Below are 25,699 nucleotides of genomic sequence, written 5' to 3'. Positions count from 1 at the left end.
CTTACAAAGAGGAGATCCGGTCAGTGGACTGCACTGTTCGTCCATTAAGAAAGGAAACAAGGCTGAGCTGCCAACAGTCTGCATTGGACCTTACCTGTGTAGCCTGACCTTGCTGCTGAAGCTGCTGCAACTGCTGGGCGGTGAGGAAACTCACTGGCTTATTGCCAGCAATGAGCTTAGCACCTGCTGGCATGGTTGTGAGGATGATGTTGCGACCCAGCCCACTGAGACTGTGAAAGGGAAACAGAGGTGAGAATGACCACATCCATCAGGCTCAGACTGAGGCTACATACTGCGTGAAGGCCAATCTTCTAGATTCAAATGCAATCTCATACTACGACATTTCTTCTAACCTTCTATGGTAGGAGCCTCCAGAGTAATGGATAAAATGGCCTAAACTCTATACCAGGAAGTGCCAGGAAGACTCAGGCACTACCACAAAGCATGTATCCCTGCAAGAAACTCTCCCGGTTGTACAAGAACTCAGAGTATCACAGAGAGTACAGGTGCGAACCAGCCTCAGCAACCCAGTAAAATGCCTGTCTCTTAGGAAAGAAAAGGCCACCCTACGTCCCAAAACAGTTTTATCATCATTAGAAATGCCAGAAGGGGGGCTGGAGAGATGGCTCAGTCGTTAAGAGCATCGACTGCTCTTCCAGAGGTCCTGAGTTCAATTCCCAGCAACCACATGGTGGCTCACAACCACCTGTAATGGGATCTGATGCCCTCTTCTGGTGTGTCTGAAGACAGCTACAGTGTACTTATATATAATAAATGAATAAAAAAGAAAGAAAGAAAGAAAGAAAGAAATGCCAGAAGGACTGCATGAGTCTTTTACTCCTGTTTAAGTCAGAGCCAGTTGGGGATTTAGCTCAGCGGTAGAGCACTTGCCTAGCAAGCGCAAGGCCCTGAGTTCAGTCCCCAGCTCCGGAAAAAAAAAAAAAAAAAACATTAAGTCAGAGCCAAAGAAAACCAACATTTACCAAATTGTCTTAAACTTGGCCTCAAATACAGGGAGCATCCCTTACACCATCACATGCCAGCACCCTGCACCTTCCTTGTGTTCTACCACCCAATGTATTACTGCTTTATTACCCATCGGATTCCCCTCCCTACTTTACACTAATAAGCTGGGCACAGAATGGCTCTTTTGTGTCTTAATCATTGCATCCAAAACAGTACTGGGATTCCATGTGTATCGTTGATGAAAGTGTCAGGTGCTAACCGGCAATTCTCTAACAACTGCATTTGCTATTCTACAAACAGCACTCACTTGGCTCCAAGGTTGCCTTTGATGATGGGGGCTGTGACCACGCTCTTGCCCTTCATTGGCTGGCTAATCACAGAGAGAGGAACTGTGATCCTGGTAGGCAGCTTCCCCTTCAAAGAAAACAATTAGCTTTGTGGGACAGAAGGAAGTACAGCGAAAACAGCTGGTGTCTACAGAGAGAAAGCAAGAGCACTACAGACACCTCCAACCCTCATTCCCCCAAGGGTCCCAATATTCCCGCAAACCCAAGCAACTCCAACAACTGGCTTTTAACAAGTTATACATCACTTGTTCGACTACCGAAGAGCAGTAACTGCCTATCCTCAGGGGCTTAAGCTTCAAGTTCCCTTAAGACTCAGAAGGGACTTTAGACTTAGAGTTGGGGAAATGGAACTTGAGAGTGAGTTTGTGTCTCCCACACTGGCCCTCAATTCAGATTTCCTCCTCAGCTTCTCCAGTGCTAGGGCAAGCACCACATGCTCAGCTAACAGCTTGGGACTTTTAAACTCCATTTTGTGTTATGTGTGTAACTAGAAGCCTTTGGGAAAGGGGGTGCAAGAGTATAATTTCAATATGAAATGTCCCCCACTGGCTCATATACTGACTGCTGGTAAGACTAATCTGAAAGACTAAAGACACTTTCGGGAAGTGAAGCTAGGTGAAGCCTAGCTGGAGGACGTGTGATCCTGAAGGCTACCCTGAGCCCTCAGTTCCTGCTTCACTGGACGCTTCCTATCACGAGCTGAGTAGGCTCTGAGACATGCTCCTACTGCTATCACTCTCTACCTCCCTAAGTTGTTTATGACAGAGGATAACTCTTAAAAAGTATTTTTTAGGGGTTGGGGATTTGGTTCAGTGGTAGAGCGCTTGTCTAGCAACCGCAAGGCCCTGGGTTCGGTCCCCATCTCCGAAAAAAAGAAAAAAAAAGTATTTTTTAGATTTATTTTATGTGTATTTTACCTGAACGTGTGTATGTGTATGACATATGTGCGTAATGTCAGTGAAAGTCATAAGAGGGCACTGAATCTACTGGAACTTTAGTTACAAATGGTTGTGAGTCTCTATGGGAATGCTGGGTCCTCTGGGTTTAATTCTTTGTATACTGCTAGATTTGTATGAACTTTCCTATCATGAAGGATGCTGGTTTACAGCTTTTCTTTATTGCATGTCTACACCTGGTTCTGGTGTGAGGATGATGCTGGCCTCACAGACGAATTAAGACTCCACTACTCTACAAGAAAGTTCAGACCCTGAGACACTGCTTCTTTTGTACGCACCTGGTAGAGCCACACATGGGAACTCTTGATTAGTTTTATTTCCTACAAAAAGTATTAGCTCAATTTGTGAGAAATAAGTCAACTGAAATGACCCACTTCTTCCTTACATGACTTTTCATCTCACGGAAACAAACAGCTCTGTACCTGACCACAAAGGGTGTGTTTACCTGGCAGTCCCAGATCCTGAGCCACTTGGACTGGTGACCCCTATTTGTCCGGGTGTTCGTAACACATGACACCGTGCTGAACACCCAGCTCCCACATGACGAGGAGGACAAGGCCCTCTAGTGTTAGAGAGAAAATGAACAGTACCCCAGTGCAATGCAGGCTCTCCTGGGCAGGCAGCAGGACAATCTGATAAAAACAAGTCACATTTCTCCAGAGATAAGGGAGGTTAGTTAGGGGACACTAATAACAAACTTGGCCAAGCGAGAGAAAAAAAAAATCCGAACTCCAAAGTTAGTAAGGTCCAAGAAGAAAAAAAGCCGCAGAGAGAACCTGTACAAGTGGGAGTACAGAGGTCAAACACCCTCAGGTACTAGAGGAAACAAAGAGCCTTTAGGTGCCTTTGGGTGCCTGGTTTCTGATGTCTGGTTAGTAATAAAGGATAATACATCCTTTTCATCCTTGCCTATATAAGGCACATGTACAAAACCTTGAAAGAATTAAAAAAATACTGATAAAAGTAATCAGAGAATATAAATACAGGGTTAGGTAACCAAATGCAGGGTTAAGAGGTAAGAGAGCAAACTGGGCTCCATGACAATCCTAGAACTCAGGAAGCTAAGGTGGTCTGATCTGCAGAAAGTTCAGGGCAGCCAGGAACATAGCAAAATCACCAAGAAAGAAAAAAAAAAAAAAAATAAACCCAAACCTAAGGTAAGATCAAAGGGAAATATTTTTAAAAGTCTTGAGTCCACTGCTCAACCACACTACCACTGAGCTACACCTGCAGTTCCGAACTGGAAGAAAACACTTCCCATGCACACAACAGGGTGTGGCTGACAGTCTTTCTGGCAGCACAGTTAGAGGGACAAAACTCCCAATACATGCACCTTAAACACTTGCAGGAGACCACTGCTGTGGCACCAACAGACCCCTCAATAGAAGCTGATGTACTGCTGCATCACTAAAAAGAACATGGTCACCATCAGAGTATGGCCTACGATGACACCTTCGATGTTCTTAACTACATGTATATGCATGGAATGCTAGGAAAGGGGTTTGAAGGACAAATACACTGTTCGTTAGCCCCTATAAGAATGGAACAGCAGAAGATAAAGAAAATGTCCTTTTCCCTACACGCCTGATACTGTTCTTTGTTCTCTTTTTTCCTGGGGGGTGGGGAATGTCAAGACAGGGTTTCTTGTGTATCTTAGGTTGTCCTGAAACTAATTCTGTAGACCAGGCTGACCACAGACTCAGAGATCCACCTGCCTCTGCCTTTCCACTGGGGATTAAAGGTGTGCACCACCACTGACACACACTCTCTCTCTCTCTCTCTCTCTCTCTCTCTCTCTCTCTCTCTCTCTCTCTCTCTCTCTCTCTCTCTCTCTCCCTCCCTCTCTCTCTCTCTCTCTCTCTCTCTCTCTCTCTCTCTCTCTCTCTGTGTGTGTGTGTACATGTACATGTGTGTGAGATGCATGCATGCTAGAGCAAGGCATCAGGTACTACACACGCACGCACTACACTTTTGTATATTATATTCCAAAAACTACAGCCTAGGCCAAACCTGTAAGTCAAATGGAGTTCTCAGTCTCCTAAGGGACAGGGGCGGAGCCTAAACACCTTTCCCAGGCTGGTCAGTGCGATGCATGCCTGGGATCCCAGCACTTGGAGGACTGCGACAGGAAGAGCAGTGAATGAGGAGCAGGAGTCAAGACCAGCTTAGACACAACAAATCCTAAGCCAGCCTGGGCTATATATATATAGCACAGCCCTGTTGACCTGGCTTCTTTATACCAACTTAACACAAACTGAGAGTCATCTGAAAGGGGAGAACCTCATCCGAGAAAAATGCCTCCAAAGATCCAGCTGTGAAACATTTCCTTAGTTATTCATGGGGAGGCCCTGGCCCATTTTGGGTGGTTCTATGCCTGAGCTGGTGGTAGTTCCGGGTTCTAAAGAAAGCAGGTTACTCAAGCCAGTAAGCAGCACCCCTCTGTGGCTTCTTGGGTCCTGTCTTGTTTGAGTTCTTGTCCCAGCTTCCCTCAATAATGAATAGCAACATGGAAGTGGAAGCCAAACAAAATAAACCCTGACCTCCCCAAGTTGTTTTTGGTCACAGTGTTTTATCACACAACAGAACCCCTAACTAAGACAGCCGTCTCCTCCTAGAAAAGAGTTTCTTAAGCAGAGGGGTAAAACCTTCACCATCACCATACTCACAGCCTGGGATGTGGACACAACTGTGGTGTTAACAGGGACCTGTCGCACGGTGGGGGCTCCAGTCCCGATGCTGATGGGGCTGCTGGTTGCTCCAGAAGCCACAGCCACAGTCTTAGACACGGTGGCATTGATACTGGGTAAGGACACAGTTGAAGAATGGACAGTTCCAGACCCACCAGCAACAGAGGCTCCTTGCTTTGCATGTGCTGCAACAGTAATGGTCTGGCCTGCTTTAGGAGGCATCACTCCCAGCCCCTGCACAATGCGGATTGTGGCAGCAGGTTTTGCTTCTGAAGAGGCCACTGTGTTCTTCCCCTTCTGATCTGCCACACTCACGCCAAGAGCTGGCATCAAGCGAAAAGCTGAATTGGAGGTTTCTGTTGGCTTGAGATCAGGAGTTACTTTGACCACGGTAGTGCCCGCTGGAGCTGATGAAGGAACACTGGCTGAAGGGGCCTTGGCAGGGCTGTCGGCCGCATGGACAGGGTTGGAAGTCACATGCAAGGTAGCAGAGATGCCTTTGCCTGCAGTGCCGCTACCTGCCCCAAAGAGGTCCTGAGTCAACTTGACTGTGGTAACCTGAGACTTGGCCAGTGTGGCCATCATGTCTGGAGTGATTCTCAGAACCGTCTGGCCCTTGGCATCTGTGGTGATGGAAGAAGGCGGCAGGCGCAGTACATCTTTACCCTGGATACGGAAGTTTGTGGCTGTGAGTGGAATGCTGTTGCCTGTCTGGGGCTTCACACCAAGCTGTCCAGTGATTGACACCTAGATAGGAAAACAGAGCAGCAAAGAAGAGATTCAAGTGCTAGTCATGTGGCAGGACCAGGCAAGCGTCTACTCATGGGCACATATGTCATGTATCTTTAACGCTTTATTTCGAAAAATGGTTAAACACAAATAAAAGGAAAGAAAAATGTAATAAAGCATACACTCTCTATCCAGCTTCGAACACCATTCTTGGTCAATCTTATCTGTCCTTTCCTGGCTTTAGGAAGGAATGGAAGAGACTGAGCTGAAATTGTGGCAGAGTTATCAGCAGCAGCCTGGGTAACATGAGGTTTAATAAAGCAGATTTAATAAAGCCCTCGCAAAGGATGTTAAATCCAGGGCCTCACCACTGAGCTGCACCTACCAACCCACCCCACTAGAACTGGGGATCTAACGTATATCAAGATACACTATTTTGCTTTATATATATGTGTGTGTGTGTGTGTGTGTGTGTGTGTGTATGTGTGTGTGTGTGTGTGTAAAATTAGACACACACACACACAATGTAACTTAGCAAAGGTTCTTTTTTTCCTTAAGCTAAAAACACCAATCACAATGCCATCAGTACAGCGCAGCAAGTCCTGACTATCAGCACATACCCGCCTGTCCTTCCCCATCTCCCCACCCCACTCTGGTATCTTACGTCCATCTGTTTACAAGCCCACCTATTGTGAGCAGCAGTGTGGTGCACCAGCTCCAAGAAGGGGTTCTGGAGTCGGACTCCCTGGACTCATCACTTCCCAGCTTCATGGTGACCAATAAGTAACCCCTTTGTTCTACTCATTGTCTTTCTCTCAGTGTCCCTTCCACTGAATCACTGCTACAGAAAACAAGTACAAACCATCTCTAGCTATTCAAAGAGACATCAAATATGACTGCTTCATGATTCACCTGCACACATCATTCCAATCCAAATTCTATGACATCTTCAGTAACAAAATTTCTTTTTAAATTACTCAATTATTTATTTCTGAGTCCTCATGTGTGTCCTATATTGTCCACACTCCAACTTTATCCCCTTCTCATAAATGATAACTCTATACCTAACTACCCCATCCAGAACCCACAGGAAGATTTTTTTTTAAGATTCACATCCAGGCTACCAGCAAACCACACCAGTTCCATTCACTTCTTACCACATCTGACAAATGCCCTCATGCCTCTCACCCAGTCTTCTTGGTTTTATTCTTACTCCAAAGTTCACTGTATCCAGTAGCTAGGAGTTAACTACAAACCAGATCCGCAGTCTAGCTGTGGTTCTCCATCACATTTAAGTCAGAATCAAAGCTCAGCACAGTGTCAGCACTGTCAACCTTCCCAAACGCACTGCTCATACACTAACTGTAACCACAGTGACTTGGCAAGACACCCCTCCACAGCGTGTCTGATGTAAGACACTTACTGTGCAGGTCTACACAGACAGAATTCTATCTCCAGGTCACCACTATGTGGCACAGAAGCTTTGTTCATCTCCTTTAAATCTCACCTCCTCAGAGAAGCCATTTCCCATCATCATGGCTAAAATAACACACGATACCCAATCTTCCATCTTTGTTCAAATCACCAGTGTTTCTTATTATCTGGTGCTGATCTAATTATTTACCTCCTACTCCTCACATGAGCTCCACAAAGGGGTTTAGTCTGCTTAACACATGCCTAAATTCCCCAAAGACAATACATACGTGCTGAATGAAATGCTTTTTGTCATCCTGTGGCTCTTTTTCTTCCTCTACAAAATGGTGCAATAACAACCAATACTGACCCACATGCCATGTAGCTAACATCTATAACCACACGGTGGGGAAGCACAGAACAGGCACTGCTCTAGTACTAGATGTCAACAGGCTTCACAACTTTTTTTTTTTTACCCTGAGTCAAGGTTTCTCTCTGTGTGTAGCCTAAACTGTCCTGGAAATTGCTTTGCAGACCAGGATGGCCTCGAACTCATAGAGATCCGCCTGCGTCTGCCTCTGAAGTGCGGGGATTAAAGGTGATGACATCACCGCTCAGAAGCTTCACAAGTGCAAAGGTCACATTTGCATATTTACAGTGAAGGGAAAACCTACACATTGCAGCTTTAGAGACCACAAACTGAAACCCTGTGGTAAAGTATGCCATGGGAGCTAACTGTAAAAACCAAACCGCAGCTACCCAATGCTGAAACTCAGGAAAGAGAAGAACATAAAGGCTGCTCTGCCCCCGAAGAGTCAGGATGGGGTACCCACCTGATAAATCTCCAAACTAGGAGTCAAAGCTAACGAATCCCTGTCTGCAGGCCCCTGGGCTATCCGACAACACTCCACACCATCGGTCAGCCATCTGCTTTAGCTCAGGACACCATTTAGTCAGGCCCACCTACCTGCTTGATGATGTTCTGTCCTGTGACATTCTGAATGACGGCGGTTGTGGAGGCACTTGGAGCAGAGCTCCCAGGAGAACTCATGGCTGTCTTGCTCCCGGGGCTGACTGCAGCAGGAAGACTCGTCACTGTAAGCCCTGTCTGTGCAGGTCCAGGCCGTTGCACAGAGGCCGCTGTAGTCTGCCCCTTGACTGGAACTGTAGCCACAACTGCCTAGTTCAGGATGTGAAGCCGAGAGCAATTAGACACCAGAATGCTTCCAGCCAAGCAAGCAGGGCCTATAGGAATGGACGCTGCACAGCCTGTATTTGTACAATGTTTACAATGTTTTACATTTAACATTCTATTTCATTTCCCTATCCTGAAGACAAATGGTTTTATATATAGGGAAGGAAAATTAGACAGAGACAGGACTTGGTCCTGAGTCATACAGGCAATGAGTGGCATGGCTACGGCACAGTGCAAACTTTGAAATCTCATTCCACTCCTACAGAGCCTCGGTCCGAGAGTGAAGGTCTTGTTTCCAACATGTAAACAGAGTACCTAAGAGTACTTTCCCAGCTTTGAACATTTTCCCTGAAGCTCTGAACATTAAATAAGTTATTTCAATGAGCTTCATTGTCAACACCAGCACTATGTGACTCCCAGGTCTTCAAGCTATGCTTGTTCTGACTCACTGGCCTACCTCTAGGTCCACATGGTCCTATATCCCAGTGACACGCAGCATCCATTTACCTGGGGTACTACTTTGGTTTGGGTGGCGGTGACTGGCACACGGATCTGTGGTCCTGCTGGCATCTGGGGTAGTGGCTGTGCTGGCCCTACTGACTGCTGGGAAACAGCAGGAAGGCTGGGCTGGGCTACTACCCGAACCTGGGGCAGTCCTGCTGAGCTGGAATGGCTGACAACCCGGGCAGTGGCCTGAGAACTGGGCGGAGCCTGGACGGAAGCAGGGGAAAGCATCGTTCCCAGCTGTGGCATTGTTGGTGAGGACACCAGAAGAACACTGAGGAAAAACAAAAACTCAGATGTAAACACTAAAGACTTCGGAGGGAAAGAACAGGAGAAGCAGCAAAGGTGCTTACCCAGAACTAGACTTGGCTGGCTCAGAGACGGTGGTAGAGCCACTTCTGCTCACCGCTGACACGGGTGGAGGAGAGATAGGGGTAGGCAATGCTGGCGTGGTGGGGGTTACAGGCGTAACTGGGGTAGGTGGCATGCTGGAGTCACTGAGGCTCATCTGGCTGGGCTCAGAAGGACCACTAAGGCCCTTCACGGAGCCCTCCTTATTACTGGACTTCTAGAGAAGAAAAAAAAATCTACCTCAAGCATCATGAAGGACAGCTCCTGAGGCACTGGGTCAGGTGAAAGCTGAGCCGCCTCATCACAAAATCTCTAAAGGAGATGCTCTTACGAGGTGACTTACCACCTTGGATGGCGGCTTGGGTTTTTGCTGAAGAGCTTTTCTGGCTTTAGCTGCTGCTGCTTGAGCTTGATGGATCCGTTCTATAAACAAGGATGTTATCAAGTTTAGGAAATCTGACTTTGGCATGCTAAATCAGAGTCTTTGTTAAAAACCAAGAGCTCAGGGTTGGGGATTTAGCTCAGTGGTAGGCGCTTGCCTAGGAAGCGCAAGGCCCTGGGTTCGGTCCCCAGCTCCGGAAAAAAAAAAAAAAAAAAAAAAAAAAAAAAAAAAAAAGAGCTCTCCAAGCAGAAGCTGTACTATCACTCACTCCGCAGGAGACTGAGGCAGGAAAACAGTCAAGGCCAGTCTGCTTAGACTCTATCTCAAAGCAAATCAAAACAAAACCAGAAAGTTGGATGTGATTTGCACAACTGTAAGCCCAGAACTGGGGTGACAAAGGTGGATCATCTCAAGTTCAAAGTCAGCCTGGCCCACATAGCAAGTTCCACACATAGCCATAGCTGGCTAAAGAGCAAGATTCTTTCTCAGAAACAAAACAACCCAGGCCTTGTTGGTTGACTGGACTCTTGTATCCTAACTGACAACAAACAGAATAGATATGAAACCGAAAGGCAGATGCTCCCATCTAGTCAGCCCACGGAAGGCCTCACATACCAAACTCTTCCTCACTCCGGTCACGGTGCAGGTAGATCCACAGCTTCCGACCGATGTCGTATTTCACACAAGGGTCCTTCTCATAATGCAATCGGTCCAGTGCGCCACTCACTACCGTGTTCACCTAAGAACAGAGCAAAAGGAGATGTGGGACAACTCCAACCAAGATAGTAAAGTTATCTGGGCGCCTAAGGAAAAACCAGTAGCTGTTAAAGTCAGAGAATAAACAGACTGGATCTCAGCCTAGCTCTGTCCTACACTGGCTCATTGATCACTTTGAAAAGAACGGCGTACAACTAAGAAACTAATTGATTTTCACTACAATGATCCTGTGAACTGGTTAACTGTGAACCCTTTCCTTTGTTAAGGAGGAGGAGAGGTGACCCAGCAGTGAAGAGCACGTGTTGCACCTCCAGGAGACCCAATGCCTTCTTCTGGGCTCCATGGGCACCTACGCTCATATGGCATACAGTAAGATAGGCACCTGTACACACAAAATATTTTAAAAAATGAATCTTAAAAAAAATAAGACAGGGGTTGGGGATTTAGCTCAGTGGTAGAACGCTTGCCTAGCAAGCGCAAGGCCCTGGGTTCAGTCCCCAGCTCCGAAAAAAAGAAAAAACAAAAAAAACAAAAAAAAAAAACAGACAGTTGTGCACTACTATGTGGATACTAGGAATCAAACCTGAGTCTTCTGAAACAACAGTTCTTCTTAAGCCACTGAGCCATTTCTCTACCCACCTGGTTGTAGTATTTTTAATGGGCTTATTTCATCATTCTTATTGTGTGCAGGATGTTGAGTACGGGCATACGTTTGCCATAGTGCATGTGTGAAGGTCAGAAGGTCACAGGTCACTATTACTGTACTGGCTGGTTTTGTGTGTCAACTTGACACAAGCTAGACTCAGAGAGGAAGGAGCCTCACTTGAAAAAAACCCTTTCATGATATCCAGCTGTAAGGCATTTTCTCAATTAGTGATCGATGAGGGAGGGCTCAGCCCATTGTGGGTGGTGCCATCTGTGGACTGGTGGTCCTGGGTTCTGTAAGAAAACAGGCTGAGCAAGCCAGAGGAAGCAAGCCAGTAAAAGCACCCCTCCATTGCTTCTGCATCAGCTCCCACCTCCAGGTCCAGTCCTGACTTCCTTTGGTGATGAACAATGATGTGAGAGTGTAAGCTGAATAAACCCTCTCCTCCCCAACTTGCTTTTTGTTCATGGTGATTCACTGCAGCAACAGAAGCCCTGACTAAGACAATCTGAGGCAGATTCTCTCCTGCTGTTTCTGCCTCGTTGTGTATTCCAGGCTAGCTAGACCATAGGTTCTAGGTCATTCTCCCCAAGTACTGATATTAAGATTTGCCACCGCATCCAACTTCACATGTAGACTCTAGGCACTGAACGTAGGTCAATCAGGCACGCACAGCAAGTGCCTTTAGCCACGGAACATTCAGGAGTCTAGGCTGTCCAGGCTTCAAATTCAAAATCCTCCTGCTTCAGCCTCCCAAGGTAGCTGGTATTATAAATGCCATCATACCTAGCTGGTCTTTAATTTATTCATTTGATTGGTGGGGAGGGGGAGAGTTTCGTGACTAAGTTTCTCCATGTAGCTCTGGGTGTCCTGGCCTCAAACTCAAACCTGCCTTTCTTTGCCTCCCAGGTGCTGGGATTGAAGACATGCACCGCCACACCTGACTCACTTGTTCTTTTTTTTTTTTTTTTTTTTTTTTAAGATTTTATGTTAGGGAAACACATATGGCTCATTGGTAAAGCATGTTCCTGGTATGTACAAGACCCTGGGTTCCTGGGTTCCTGGGTTCCTGGGTTCAACCCTCAGTAGCACAAGAAAAAAAAAAGTGTAACTCACATTTGCTAATAGTTTTTCCTCAAACATATTCTGAAATGAAGCCAAGAAAAACTATTTCTCTAACTCACCTGAGTGCTGGTGACATCAGGAGCAAGAAACTGAGAGTCCTTGAGCAGCTCACAGATCTCTGCCCGAGTGCCTTCTCCATTAGGCAGCCGAGCTGCAGCATCCCGAACTGACAGTAGAGAATGCAAAATCCAGGAGTCAAGCACAGCTCCAGTGAATGGCAACACCTCCTGACCTGTTCTGATGGGGTAGAGCTCCCTAGGATTACGGTTCCTGAGCCTCACCTGACTGGTCAGGGGCACACTGCCCTCTACTGGCCATCAACACTGCACTGCACCTTCCTACACGTTTAACACACCTATGGCAAAAAATAGGTCCATGGATACCTTAGAATTGAATAGAGTGGTTCTCATCCCCCAAACAGATCATCACACTCCCTTCTCCCAAGGCTTGGAAAATGTCATAGAAGAGAAGGTGAGCAGATTTTAAGAGAGAGAGAGAGGTTAAGGAGAACTAATAGGAAACAGTACCTTTTGGACTTGAGAGGGAGATGTTCTCCTAACTCTCAAAAGCTGTGGTCACTACACAAAACCTGCACAAGATCTATCTAGTCACTATCCCAGCATGGATGGGAGGGGTTGAAAGGCTCCATTTCTAGTTGCAAAAGCTTCAGGAGTCATGGCAGCAAGTTGGAGATATGTCAGTTTTGTTTTGGGGAGAGTAATTACCCATGCTTCAGCGGACAGCCCTATACCCACGCCACACCCAGATGCATGCAGATGGCACTAACTGGACTTAGTAGGATGCACACAAATACATATAATATCCATTTTTAGTGAAAAACTAGGAGAGTGTCTGGGGGGAGGGACCAGGGAGACAATGGAGGAGGGAGTAAAGGGTGGATTAGACTAAAAAAAATTCAATCCGTGTATAAAGGGAAGACGACAGATGACCCAGTAGTTCTATAAACTTGGTAAGAAAAGTAAATTAGCACTTCTTTCAACTATCAACAAACATAAACCACATACTGCTATTACTGTGCTGTTACAATAAAAATTAAATACTTTCTATGTTACAAGTGTAACATACAAAATCACTTACACTGACACCCACTGGAAGTTACAGAAATTAGAACACCTGCTGCTACTGGGTCTTATTCAGTATCAAAACAAACATAATTTTGCATTTAAATGTTTTAACAATTTAATAATTACTCAAACATGACTGGCTTTTTTTGTAACTCTAAGTATTTTAAGAATTTAAATGCAAGTGGGTTGTGGTATGTACACCTTTAATCCTAGTACTCAGGAGGTAGATAGAGGTAGATTCTTGAGTTCAAGACCAGCCTGGTTTATAGACTGAGTTCCAGGACAGTCAAGGCTGCACAAAGAAGCCGTATCTAGGGGTTGGGTGGGTGGAGGATTCAAATGCCTAATTCTAATTCTGGGAAGGAGCCCAGAGGTCTCACTACCCAAGGGACTCATGATACAAGGAATGTCTGGTTCTTTCATTTTTTGAGAGTGTTATGTGTAGCTTCAAATTCACTGCGTAGCCTGGGCAACCTCACATTTACAACAGTCCTCAGCAGTCTAAGAACCGGGGTCACAGGTACGTGTCACTGCTCTACGGAAAAGAAACCCTTTGAGAAAGCAAAACCCTACACTTGATGTAACTACTAGCTTGTGAGCAGTTCATCAAAACGAAGATGAGTGCCTCTTGGCATTGTTCTACCAGGGTAGAATCCACCCTGTCATTCCTCAGATTTGAAATCTTCTAAGACTGATCTTCTATCAATGGATGGAGTGCACAGGGGGTTTGGGTTTTGTACACAAAGTATCAGTTTAATGTAAGGAAAGCTTTGGGGTACAAATAAGAAAGCCCTAGTAGTAAATACATGCCACATACCAAGAGACAGAATGGTGACATAGGCAGGCCGGTCAGAGCGCAGCAGTGAGTGCTCACGAGCCTTGTTGAGGGAGGTCTCCTTGTCAAACACGCCCTTCACTGGCCCCACCACAGACTCAAAGCCATGCATGCGAAAGGTGAATGCCTTATGGGGTTGGCTATACCTGTAACGCTCCTACAAAAAAAAAGGGCAAAAAATTGCTACTTCAGAATCAGTGGAGTTCTCTCTTATATTTTGCTACCTGGAAGAAAAGGCAGTCAAAAGTCTTCTTTCCCTTTCACCACACTATTTCTGCCCCCCAACAAATAGCCGCAACCAGTGAACTCTATCTGGGCTAAAGGATCTGAACACCCAAGGGGCTGAGATCTAGGAAAGCCAGGCTCAGTGCTTCTGTGTTTACATTCTAAGGAGATCTTACCTGCTCTTGAAAAACCCGTTTCTCCTCTCCTGTGCTAGGCCGAACCACATAGTCAGTTCTTCTGGAACATAAAGAATTCCATATCATCTCTGAGAGCAAGGAGGACTATTAGCCCTTTCTCAGCACCTAAAATGATTCCCTTGGCAGTGTGGAAGAATATCCTTTCATTAAGCACTCAAGTCCTGCTCAGTCTGTTCGCTGGCTCTTACTGTAGCCCTACTATTTCCCACATTACTTTTTTCTTAGGATCCTCAAATGTTTGGAAGAAACAGAAAGAGGGTGGCGTCTTCATCTACTGTTTTCAGTACTGTTGAAAGTTAGCTCAATTTAATAACAAAAGAGTCACTCTTAGGAAGAAATAAAGCATTTAAAGTCATGAGTGGCTTTCCTGCCTTCCAAAGAACCCCAAATTTGAGTTCTAAACCTCCATTATGTGAATGGATATGTGTAAAGTATGTGTGTGTGTGTGTGTGTGTGTGTGTGTGTTACACAAAGGCAGGCTGGGCCTCTGCATGTAGTGTGAACAGGTAGGAATCAGGAAACTGAGATGACTTGGATTGCAGAGCACAGTCCTACAAGTCACAGCATGGAGTTCTTTACAGGCAGACCGTCTATCTTTAGAGACCACTGCAGTCAGGAGCCATTCTTACAGAGAAGCTCAGACATGCCCACCCCCAGTACGTTAAGACACATGAGTCAGTGGGCTTCTGGGTCTCTAAGGTCTGACACGTGGAAGCAAGTCAGCAGATGCAGAGCAGTAATGTTATGACATGGCTTCACGGGAAACCACCCACCACAAGAATAATACACTCACACTCGAGGGACAGGTGTCATGGCATCTGAGCTGTCTTCATTTTCCTGCTGAAGAAAGGGAACACATTATCAGGTAAATGGACCAGAGAATTTTCACTAAAAACCCAAGTAATGAGAAAGTAAGAGGCATACCTTACAGAAAGCCTGGTCTTTGGTTTCTAGCCACAAGTGGAAGAGAGCGGCTAATTCCTTTTCATTGTCTTGAGATTGACCTGTGGGGTAAAGGTGGGGCACACACAAAAACTAAGAAATATAAAGGATTATTCCAGAACACTGCCTTCTCTTCAGAAGCTCTACGTATGCCAGAGAGAACATGTCAGAACCTGTCACTGGCCCTTCCCACACGCTCACGCCTCTCCTCGTTGGCTGGGCTAAGCTCCAGGATGTCACTTTTTCTGATCTTTCATTCAACAAGTATTTATAGGGTAGCACTGTGCAGCAAGCATGTGCAGCAAGCTGTGCCCATGCAATGAATTCACTTTCTGTCCTCAGAGAGGTCATATTGAGTAATGAATTCCTAAACAGAACCAGCTCCAGCAGAGGTAATGTTATAATGGGTGCTCCAAGTTTATACCAGGGAAGGACCCTGCTCTTGCAGATGAGAAGAAAACTCACTCCTCACACTGGTGCAGCAGTAAAAAGACCCAAGGCAAGAAGCAGGCTAAGTCTGTGACCTGCCTAGAAGAAACTACTTCCTCTGTGACCTCTTTGTGAGTCACTTTACTCAGACTCCTGCTGGGGGACCTGGCTCATCTCTCGCATAGGCTAGCACCACCGTGGGATCAGGAACACACAGGCAGGCTATATCAGAAAGGGCAGCTCCACCCTCAACACACGATCAAAGTCTACCCCAGTGATCTGCACTCTGGCCTCTGCAGTGTATCAGGCTCCGGGTAAGTGCCAGAGAAACAAGTGACGGGCAAGCAGAGGACGCCACAGTCAGTACAGGATGAAGAGCCAGTACAGCCATGGCCCCCTGGGCCTCACAGGTCACATGTGTTCACACACCATCTCCCTGGTCTCCACCCTCCTCACTTGCAGTAGATGTGAGCCCAGTGCTGTGGAGTCCCTGTCTCCTTCCCTGCTGTGACAAGATGTGGCTCCCCTCAGAAACACCAGGACATATTTCCCTGCGTGCCTGGATCTTCAACCATTCTTCTCTGTGACTACCTTCCCATCACTGATTTCTCTCATTAAAAACAAACAAACAAACAAACAAAAAAACACAAACAGAAAAAAACAATCGGAGGCCTAAATACTTACCAAGCAATTTCCACTGCTGGGTTTTCTCTTTGAATTCAACAAATGGAGAAAAACTGGAAGGAACCGCTGCAAGAAACAGATCACATGAACAAGCGTGACTCTAACCCTAACACAGACATAAACCTAAGCTCTGGGTAAGCCTGACTTGGTTTTGTTGTCAGTTTTTCTTTTTTTAATTTTTATTTACTTATTTGTATGTTTGTTTATGTGTGTCAGGAAAGACATCTAGGATATGTCTTATGTAAATGCATTGTTGAACAAATTTACTGCAAGAATTCTTTAGACGAAAGAGGGAAAACATGATAAAATTTCAGAGAAGAACCCACCTCGGCTTTCTCCAGCAAGATACTGCAGAGCAGGCAACACCAACTCAGCCCAGTTGGGGGCAGCAGAGAACCAGCTGTTGAGGGAGCTGGCTGGAGAAGACTGCCAGTCCAAAACCCGGTCCTCCAGCTGAGGGAAAGAGGGACCACAGTTAAGTTTCTCCCTATACCAGCAACTCCGAGATGTTAGCGCAGCAGGCAGGGCGTGTATATTCAGTTTGCCAAATTCCTGAATTAGCTGCAGTGCTGTTCGAGGGACCCAGCTGAGCTCTACTTCCCACAAGTGCTGCTTGTTGTCAAGGTGACACACACTAAGTCATCCAGGAAGAAAGCCTTTCTTGAGGGACTGCCTCCTTCTGATTTCTGTGGGCAAATGTGAGGCATTTTCTTGATTAATAATTGCTATGTGAGGTCCCAGCCTACCATGTGATCGCCACCCCCGGGGAAATGGTCCTGGGTGATCTAGAGAGCAAGATGAGCAATCCATGGAGCGCAAGCCAGTAAGCAGCACTCCTCCACGTTCCTGCCTGGATGTCCCTGAAGGACGGACTGACTGTTAGCTGAAGTAAACCCTTTTTCCCCCAAGCTGCTTTGTCAATGATCTTCATCACAGCAACAGAAAGTAAGCAGAACCAGAAGCTAGAGACCACTCAAGAGCACCGCAACTGCAAAACTGTAACAGCGGCTCTAAAACGCTTACCATAGGAAGGCTAGCCTGACTCTCCAGCAGCAAGATCTCTAGCAGAAGAGAGAAAAAACTAGAAGATATTTCATTGATTCCAAGGCAAGGCTTGATGTCTTCCAGGGGTCTAAAAAGGAAAGAAGAAAATGTAAGCATCTGATGTCTGAGCCCCACACAGTAGAAGGCGAGAGTCAATTCCTCCAAGCTGCAAATACACATGCGCCTACACACACACACACACACACACACACACACACACACGCACACAATTTTGGTTTTTTTTTTTAACATAGAAGCGATCAAAAGGACAAAGAACACAAGCCAGATTGGCTCCGATTGCCTGAGCCTCCTCGTAAGCTCAGGAGCCCAGGAGCTTACTTAAGAAGAGAGAGCCTGGTACATTTTCCCAGCAAGCTCTCGGAGCTCAGCATCAATAGTCAACTCAGGTAAGTCGCAAGACGGGGCTGGCCCATGCCTAACTCCCTCCACCCAGTGCGGTCGGTTATATCTCCCTCACTCACTCTTCCTTGATAGACGATATTGCCAGGGGAGAGGGGGCCTGGGAGAGCGTTGGGACCCCTTCAGTATTGCTTAGGGGCTCAGCCAGATCCTCTGCCTCCGATTTAATCAACTTTATTTTCTTCTTTTTCTTCTCCTCCTTTTCCTTCACCTTTTTTTTAAGAACAGCCAAATCATACAAAGCTGGGAACGGGGGGAAACACACAACACATACAAGTCACAAAACTGCGTCATGAAGTGAGAGGTCTTAGTTGCACACCCTTCCCCAAGGCCTGTCTAAAGACTCAGTAGTAAGACACTTCGTATTTTTGAAAACCCAACTCAGTGCGTGACTGCTAATTTAACACCTAATAATGTGCTTTGCTGATCTGGTTTGACTTCATTTTATTCAAGTATCCATGTGCATGGCACATGTGCATCTACATGTGTATCATGTGTGGGTGTATGTGTGCACACATGGAGACCAGATATTGACCTAGGCATCGTTCTCAGTCACTCGCCCTGAAGCGGGGTCTCTATCTAGTATAGTTAGTCTACTTGCTCAAGAGGTCCTATCTTGGCCTCCAGAGCACTGGGACTAGAGAGGGCTGTGACACTCAGCTTTTACATGGATGCTGGGAATACAAACTCAGATCTTCACCCTTGTACAGCAAGCACTATATCCATTGAGCTCTCTCCCGGAGGGCCTGCTGTGCTAATTTTAAATTCAGAGGGCAATTACAAAACAAAGGTGGTCTGCATAAAGGAAGCTACGATTCCATTTATTTTTGTTACATATGGACAATATGTCATACAATTTGGCATCAGCAGTCTGGTATCTAAGAGGGGACCCATAGTCTTTTACCTGCTAGAGAGCCCTTCCTGCCGGCATTTACTCGAGTCATGATGTCGCTGAGCGTCAGATCCCCTGTCAAAAGGTCTGGGTGATCCTAGATATGACATCAAAGATCTGGTTATAAAGGTCTAAAGGTCTAGAAAGGTCTAAAAATTGATGGTGTCTGTGCCAATTTACCTAATAAGTACGGTATGTCAGGGACACCTGAGGGAACCATGTTAAACAAAAATGCTTATTGCTCTTCACAGTGGAGAAAAGCCTGGCTCCCTCTCTGCTCTAGAGCAGCTGCAGTTGATAAAACCCCTCTGTGTCCTTACTCTTATCTCACGTGCTCACACAACAGTCTCAACACTATTATAGTTTACAAGTCTGAAAATAGGATGCTGAGGACATAAGAGGTTTGCTTGATTATCACCGTAAGCGGAGCAGACAGACCCAATTTTGGCTCCCTGCTCTTCCTACGTGACCTCTCTCAGATGGCTGTCTGCCTTCTGCACTGTTTCTCCACTTTGATATACTGTCATATTGAAATGAGAATGGAGGTCACACAAAATGGAATAGCACGAAGCTTGGTTCTTGGCTCTGCCACTAGCTGCAGGACCAAGGATAAACGCAGCCTCTGGGACTGGAAGGGGAGGTCATGATTCTCACATACCAATGTAACCACAAAGACTGGATGAAGTGTACACTGTCAACCGTGCCTTGTAAAGCCAGAGCACTTGGCTGGCTTCTCATACCTCTGACGCCAAGCAGCCTTTCTTGTTGCTCCTGTCTTTGACAGTGATAAATAACAAAAAAGCACAACCCAGGTAGTACTAACACTGTCTCAGGACAAATCAGAGGCATCACATTGAAAATTACGAATGGCCACTCCCACCGCAATCTTACTGGTTGATGTTTCCGCTTCTCATGGTGTTTCTTTAACATTAACTTCAGGTCACTGTCCCCCAGTTCTATTTTATCTGAAAGTAAATGAACCAAACCACATGGACCAGGTCATTCGCTGTGATGGTGCTCTAACTGAAATCTAACTAATCACTCAGATATTCAAAAGCACGGTGGGCCTCTGGTCCTGTGTGCTACTTCTCATTCTGTGTGCGATGAGCAGCACAAGTCTTCATAATGTCCCAGGATCAGCACTGTTTGTCAAACTGTCTACCTTTTTTTTAAAAAAAAAAAAAAAAAAAATACATGAACCAATAAATGGTTTCAGCTCCTTAGCAAACTAATAAGCACACCTGAGAGGCTGGGCAGTCTCACTTGGCTCCTACTCCAAATCCAAGTTCGTTTTTGTCTTTACAGTCTACTGAGTTGCTATGGGTCTGGCTACACGTTCTACTAATAGTTCAAGCACAATTATGCTTTTTTTAACCAAAAATAGCAACCGATTAGTTTCTGAGAATGATTTCAAAACAAAGAAAAGCAGGGATGCCTACATGGTACCAGTTCTCCACATCTCCCTCGTCTAAGTAGCACTGCTGTTTGGTGTCAGGCAAGAATCCAGTCCCCACCTCCCTAAAGAGCGCTCACTTTTCTACACCATGATGTCTTGGAACTGCATTAGCATCAGCTCAGTTCTCACCTGCAGTTTTCATATCCGTGGTGGAAAGCGTGGGCACCACCCTCAGGGGCACCGCAGGACTAGGAGAGCGTGCTGGAGAGCTTGGAAGCCATGAGCTGAGATCTTCAAAAGAAAATTTTTCTTGTAAATCCAACGTGGCTGTGGACTCCAATAGGGGAGATTGGGTAAGTGGCCATTTGGGTTCAACAGGGCTAAGCCAACAACATGGAGGCCAGGGTTCCACATTCCTTTCTGACCCTTCCCCAGATGAGCTGGAGCACACATTTAAACGGCTCTTCCAGGAGAGAGACTTCAACAGAGTGATGGGGTCGCATTGCAGCAGGCCAACAGTCACTACTACTCTCCTGTAAGGGGAAAAGCAGTTCTCTCAAGTGGCACAATGGGACCAGAGGCCTACTGTGCAGAGACCCTGTCCTGCAGGGATCTGTCCAGGACGCTCTCTCTAACCGCAGTGCCACATGAGCACAGGAATAAAAGGGCATGTAGTCACTCCTAGACAGTGTCTCAACAACTCAACCACCAAGAGCTGGTCACCCACTCTCCACACCCCCAACAAGACAGAGGGCCCCTTTACTGGGAAGTATATGGCTACCACTGGCTCCAAAACCCTAGACTCCCCAGAAATACCCAAGGACACTCACCCTCCTCATCAGAGGACAGTGCAGTGTCGCCACACTCCTCCTTCACTTCCCTCAAGACTTTCAAGTAACGCTGCTGGGTCCGCCACTCCCGCTCCTCCGGGCTTCGGGATGGTGAATGGTGCTTGTGTCGAAAGGGAAGAGCTGGGCCGCTCGTACGAGCCATCTCCAGGAGATCCTATCAAGAGACCAAATGAGGAGGCCGGTCACCACCAACTCTTGCTCTTCGGACAGTCTATTAAGTCCATGTTTTACACTCCTCAATGTTAAAAAGCCCAATTCTCCCCGCTCCAAATGACAAAGAAATATACAGATACATAATTATATACAGTAAAAAGTACCTAAAGTTTGACATTCATGATATAAAAAAACAAAACCTGAAATTTCATGAGTACCAACACAACATTGCAAGTAAAAAATGCTGCACTGTATCTGTGCCACAGACTCAAACCCAGACACAGTAAATGAACACTGAAAATTGGGCATACAATTACCTTCAGGCTCCATGTGTTGCATATTAAATCTAATTTTGTTTATGTCTTACCCCCACCCCCAAATACACCAGTATTTTAAACATCTGAAAAAATTCTGAAATTCAAAACACTTCTGGTTGTAAAAAGATCTCAAGGGGCTGGGGATTTAGCTCAGCAGAGCGCCACCTAGGAAGCGCAAGGCCCTGGGTTCGGTCCCCAGCTCGAAAAAAAGAACCAAAAAAAAAAAAAATCTCAAGAAACACTCAGCCTGAGTTACAAGGTGGAAAATACCCCATTTTAGTATCAGCTGCTTCCCTCAGAATTAATATTTATACTAAACATCTAGATATTTGTATACTAAGTCTCAAAGAACAACTTAAAGAACTCATTAGAGGGCCAGTGAGATGGCTCAGAAGGCATAGACACTTGCCACTAAGCCTGGCAAAAGACTCCAGTACATTGTCCTCTCAGTGTCACACGTGCTCTACTCCCAGTAACTTCTGCCCCAGAGAGTTATCAGACTGGAAAGGGGCCTGAGGCCACCAAACTCTATGTTCTGCATATATGTGACAGAATCAGGTCAGCATGTACTTCCCATCAATTCCAAAGCTTCCTAGATATCCTCAAAACCCAGGAGTCTGAAACCCTTGGCTTCTCTTTGTAAGTACTGATTCTAGGAAGCACTCTGTTTTTCATGTTTTATTATCTCTGAAATCTAAAATCATGCTCCTAAGAGGAAAAGACAAAGCCCGACTTTTGTTAGTGGTTCTTTCGGTCTTTATAGCAGAACCCCGCGATGCCCTCTGCACACCACGCTGTCTGCCTAGCTCAGAGCACTACTTACACTTCTGGAAGCAAGGATCTGTTTCAGCAGCCGGTGGAAATACTGCTGTTGGGAGCTGAGATACCGCTTGTACTGTGACTTGAAGCAGAGCTGCCGATACTTGACCACCTCAGGGTTAAAGTGTCCATCTTAAAAACAGAGGGACAATTGTATATGCATCGGTCCACATACACAAAATGAGCTGTACGTGATGTGGTTGCAGCACAGAAAGAAAACCTGACTATGTAGGAAAGAAACTCAAAGACAAGACCCAAGAAAGACAGACCCAAAATTAAAAGAACAATATAAATAAATAAACAAAACAAAATACAACTCAGTTAAGGTTACTACTCATAGTAACTCAACTGTGGTTACTCATAGTAACCACATAACACAATTAACTTCAAAACTAGAACTGAAATACAGCACCAAGTCAGAGAAATACACAAAAGTCTCCAGCCCCACCTCTGTATCCTGTTGTGTACTTACCACACAGCACATCACTCATTGTGAGGGCGCACAGCAGCACCACTCATTTCTATAAGGACCCTATGTAACCTCTGAAATCCTGCCAGGGTCCCTACTCTGTTTTGCCTGAGGGAAGACAGTGATCAGAGACCTGGGTCAAAATCAAACAGATTGCTAACAACAAAGGTGAACTTGTATTTAAACTAATACCCATCAAAGGAGGAAAAGCAGCTGTGTATAGTCGTGTGCCTGACACCCCAGCTCTCTGGAAGGTCAGGCAGGATGATAAACCCAGTTAGGGCCACTCTGGACAACCAAGGGAGAACTGTCTCCTACAAAAATGAAGGGGGCTTGGGCCTGCAACTCGATGGTAGAATATTCGCCTAGCATGTATGTGAGCCTTCAAATACTAATTTAAAATCCTGAGAATAACAAGAGATTTGAAATGATAGGCCTATTCTCTCCAGTCTTCAGCCACAATTAACTATTCCAGTTTAACAAGACTTAAGGAGCTAACGCTGCCCCTTCAGACCAATCTGCCAAAACAAAGACACCCAAGAATAAGGGAAGAAGAGGCTTCTGGTCTTCTCCACAGGTCAGAGAACAAATTGTGATTTAAGAGTGACCTCCAATTGCCTCGCAATGTCTTCAGTAATAGCTGACTCAGGCAAAAATCAGTGGTGGAAGGGACCCTACGTGAAATAAAGGCTTCTGAGAAACAAGTCTTGATCCCAAAACGCCACTCAATAAATAACGACCAAAAAAAAAAAAAAAAATGCCCCTATACCAAGAATTGTAGCAAAGGCACTGTGGTCCATGCCCTACCACTGCACTCAGGAGACAGGTGAGTGCATCACTGGGACTCTGAGGCCAGCACAGTCGCAACTTTATCAAGTGAACACAGGTGGCCACCATTCCCAATGGTAGGAAACTGGTGCCTTGTGCCTCTTGAAGTGGTATAGTAGGAAGGAAGGAGATTTCCTACATAACATTGTTACCAAAAGCATTTGATACAAACCTAATATGGAAGCAGTAAGACAAATTCCCAGAAAGTAGAAGTGTATAACAAAAATCAGCTGTATAAAAAAACAGACAAAACAAAACCTGCCAGTGTCCAGAAAAGAAACAAACAAAATCCTCTATACACAGGACTAACGGACACAAACAGACCCAAATCAAAACACACTGCATGCTCCCTGAGTATGTTATGGATTTAAACAGCAACTTACAAAGCCATTTCGGGAGCAGTTAAGAAAATAAATGTGGGGGCTGGAGAGATGGCTCAGTGGTTAAGAGGTCCTGAGCTCAATTCCTAGCAACCACATGGTGGCTCACAACCATCTGCTAATGAGACCTGATGCACTTTCTGATGTCTCTGAAGACAGTGACGCCTACTTATACTAAATAAATAAATCTTAAAAAGAAAAGAGAGAAAGAAGAAAATAAAATTCAAGAAGTAGTCTATATTACTTGCTCAGTGTAAATTCTTTTACAGACAACTAACAGGGCTGATTATGTGGGGGATGTCCTTTGTGAGAAGATCTACATGCTAAGACAGAAGTGGTGATTTGTGTGTAGAATCCCAGGCAAGCTAAAGCAAGGAGACAGTCATAAACTCAGGGCCAGCCCAGGCTACACAGTGAGACCCATCTTTAAAAGAGAAAGATGCACACGGCTATGAGATGTCACACTTCTTTGCAGGAAAAAAAAGCGACCAACAAGCTAGTATCTGTCTTCCATTTTTAAGTTTAAAAACTATCATAGGGGTTGGGGATTTAGCTCAGTGGTAGAGCACTTGCCTAGCAAGCGCAAGGCCCTGGGTTCAGTCCCCAGCTCCAAAAAAAAAGAAAAAAGAAAAAAAACAAGCAAACAAACAACAATCATAAAGATCTTCTGGGTGCTGACAATGCTTTCTTACGATGGTTACACAGCTGAGTACTTTCTATCTAAATCAATCTATGTACTATCTGTCTATGTACTTTCTACGTAAAGCAATACAACTCTTATTTTTTAAAAATATCACAGGCTGCAAATAAATACAGAAAGCCACTGTCCTCAGATGCCACATCAGTCCATGAGATGAGGATCTTAAAAGCATGTGTGCATTAAGTGAACGCGTGCTCAACCCTATCACAAACAAAATGCTGAGCTACAGACCTCGGAAGAGCTTCTGGGCGATGTGCAGAGGGTTTCCGAAGCGGAAGTTCTCCCCACTGAATAGGGCAAGGATGAGCTCATTCTGCTGCTCTACACTGTCTGTAGGAAACTGCGGCAGAAACTGCTGGAGATGTTCACGCTGAGAGTCACTTAGTACTTCCTGCCACGTGGAGAGGCTGACGACGTCAAAGAATATCTCAGGCTGGGAGAATGTGAAGAAAAAGCAACAGATAAAGAAATAAATACTTAAGGTTGTGTGTGTCAGTGCAGTCTGTCTTTATCGCTGTCGGGTACACATTCTAGGAGTTTTAAGTATACTCACATTTCTTATGCAGCCATCACTACAATCCTCAAGTTCTTTAAACAGACTAAAATTCTAATGATTTTTGACTCGATTCTCAAAAATCAGAGATTAACTGGCTATGGTTGTACACACCTGTATTCCCAGCACTTAGAAGGCAGACACAGGAGGATTGTGAGTTCAAGTCCAGCCTGGGCTACTTGGCAAGCCCCTACTTCAAAACAAAATAAGAACTTATCAAAGAGTAAACAAATTACAATATAGCAGCACATGATAACCCAGGGAAAACTACCTCACGGGAAAAGCTGTAAGGAAGCCATCTCTGCCAACCAGGGTATGATGGCAGCTACATGAATTCAACTTAAAGTAAACAGCAGGAAAAAGTAATTGAGGTGAGTGGTCATCTAAGAGGAAAGAACTAAAAAATGAAAGAGGGCAGGACAGACTTCAGACTTTTAATTAATACACAGTTTATTCTACTTT

At 45.4% G+C, this 25,699-nt stretch overlaps 1 protein-coding gene across 2 annotated transcripts in view; it reads right to left on the bottom strand.

Annotated features, from left to right (window-relative positions):
- Nucleotides 1-25,699, bottom strand: part of Nfrkb (nuclear factor related to kappaB binding protein) — a 31,822-nt gene that overhangs the window by 1,281 nt on the left and 4,842 nt on the right. Inside the window, exons 3-25 of one of the 2 annotated variants that reach the window (XM_032909457.1) lie at nt 24,916-25,117; nt 22,312-22,439; nt 20,998-21,172; nt 20,357-20,458; nt 19,663-19,736; nt 18,784-18,868; nt 17,942-18,122; nt 17,439-17,547; nt 16,742-16,868; nt 16,416-16,481; nt 15,285-15,364; nt 15,154-15,197; nt 14,340-14,400; nt 13,921-14,095; nt 12,078-12,184; nt 10,146-10,269; nt 9,492-9,571; nt 9,151-9,365; nt 8,801-9,071; nt 8,066-8,278; nt 4,936-5,703; nt 1,274-1,380; nt 95-230 (exon numbers count right to left, since the gene is read on the bottom strand). In XM_032909457.1, coding sequence (XP_032765348.1) covers nt 95-230; nt 1,274-1,380; nt 4,936-5,703; nt 8,066-8,278; nt 8,801-9,071; nt 9,151-9,365; nt 9,492-9,571; nt 10,146-10,269; nt 12,078-12,184; nt 13,921-14,095; nt 14,340-14,400; nt 15,154-15,197; nt 15,285-15,364; nt 16,416-16,481; nt 16,742-16,868; nt 17,439-17,547; nt 17,942-18,122; nt 18,784-18,868; nt 19,663-19,736; nt 20,357-20,458; nt 20,998-21,172; nt 22,312-22,439; nt 24,916-25,117 — 3,630 coding nt within the window. Of the gene's footprint in view, nt 1-94; nt 231-1,273; nt 1,381-4,935; nt 5,704-8,065; nt 8,279-8,800; nt 9,072-9,150; nt 9,366-9,491; nt 9,572-10,145; nt 10,270-12,077; nt 12,185-13,920; nt 14,096-14,339; nt 14,401-15,153; nt 15,201-15,284; nt 15,365-16,415; nt 16,482-16,741; nt 16,869-17,438; nt 17,548-17,941; nt 18,123-18,783; nt 18,869-19,662; nt 19,737-20,356; nt 20,495-20,997; nt 21,173-22,311; nt 22,440-24,915; nt 25,118-25,699 lie in introns of both variants that reach the window. The other variant, XM_032909456.1, reaches the window with a different exon arrangement.

The sequence above is a fragment of the Rattus rattus genome, chromosome 8, assembly GCF_011064425.1.
Source record: "Rattus rattus isolate New Zealand chromosome 8, Rrattus_CSIRO_v1, whole genome shotgun sequence".
Lineage (NCBI taxonomy): Eukaryota > Metazoa > Chordata > Mammalia > Rodentia > Muridae > Rattus > Rattus rattus.
Note: the sequence above shows the minus strand (reverse complement) of the source record. Positions and strands in the feature narration are given on the sequence as shown.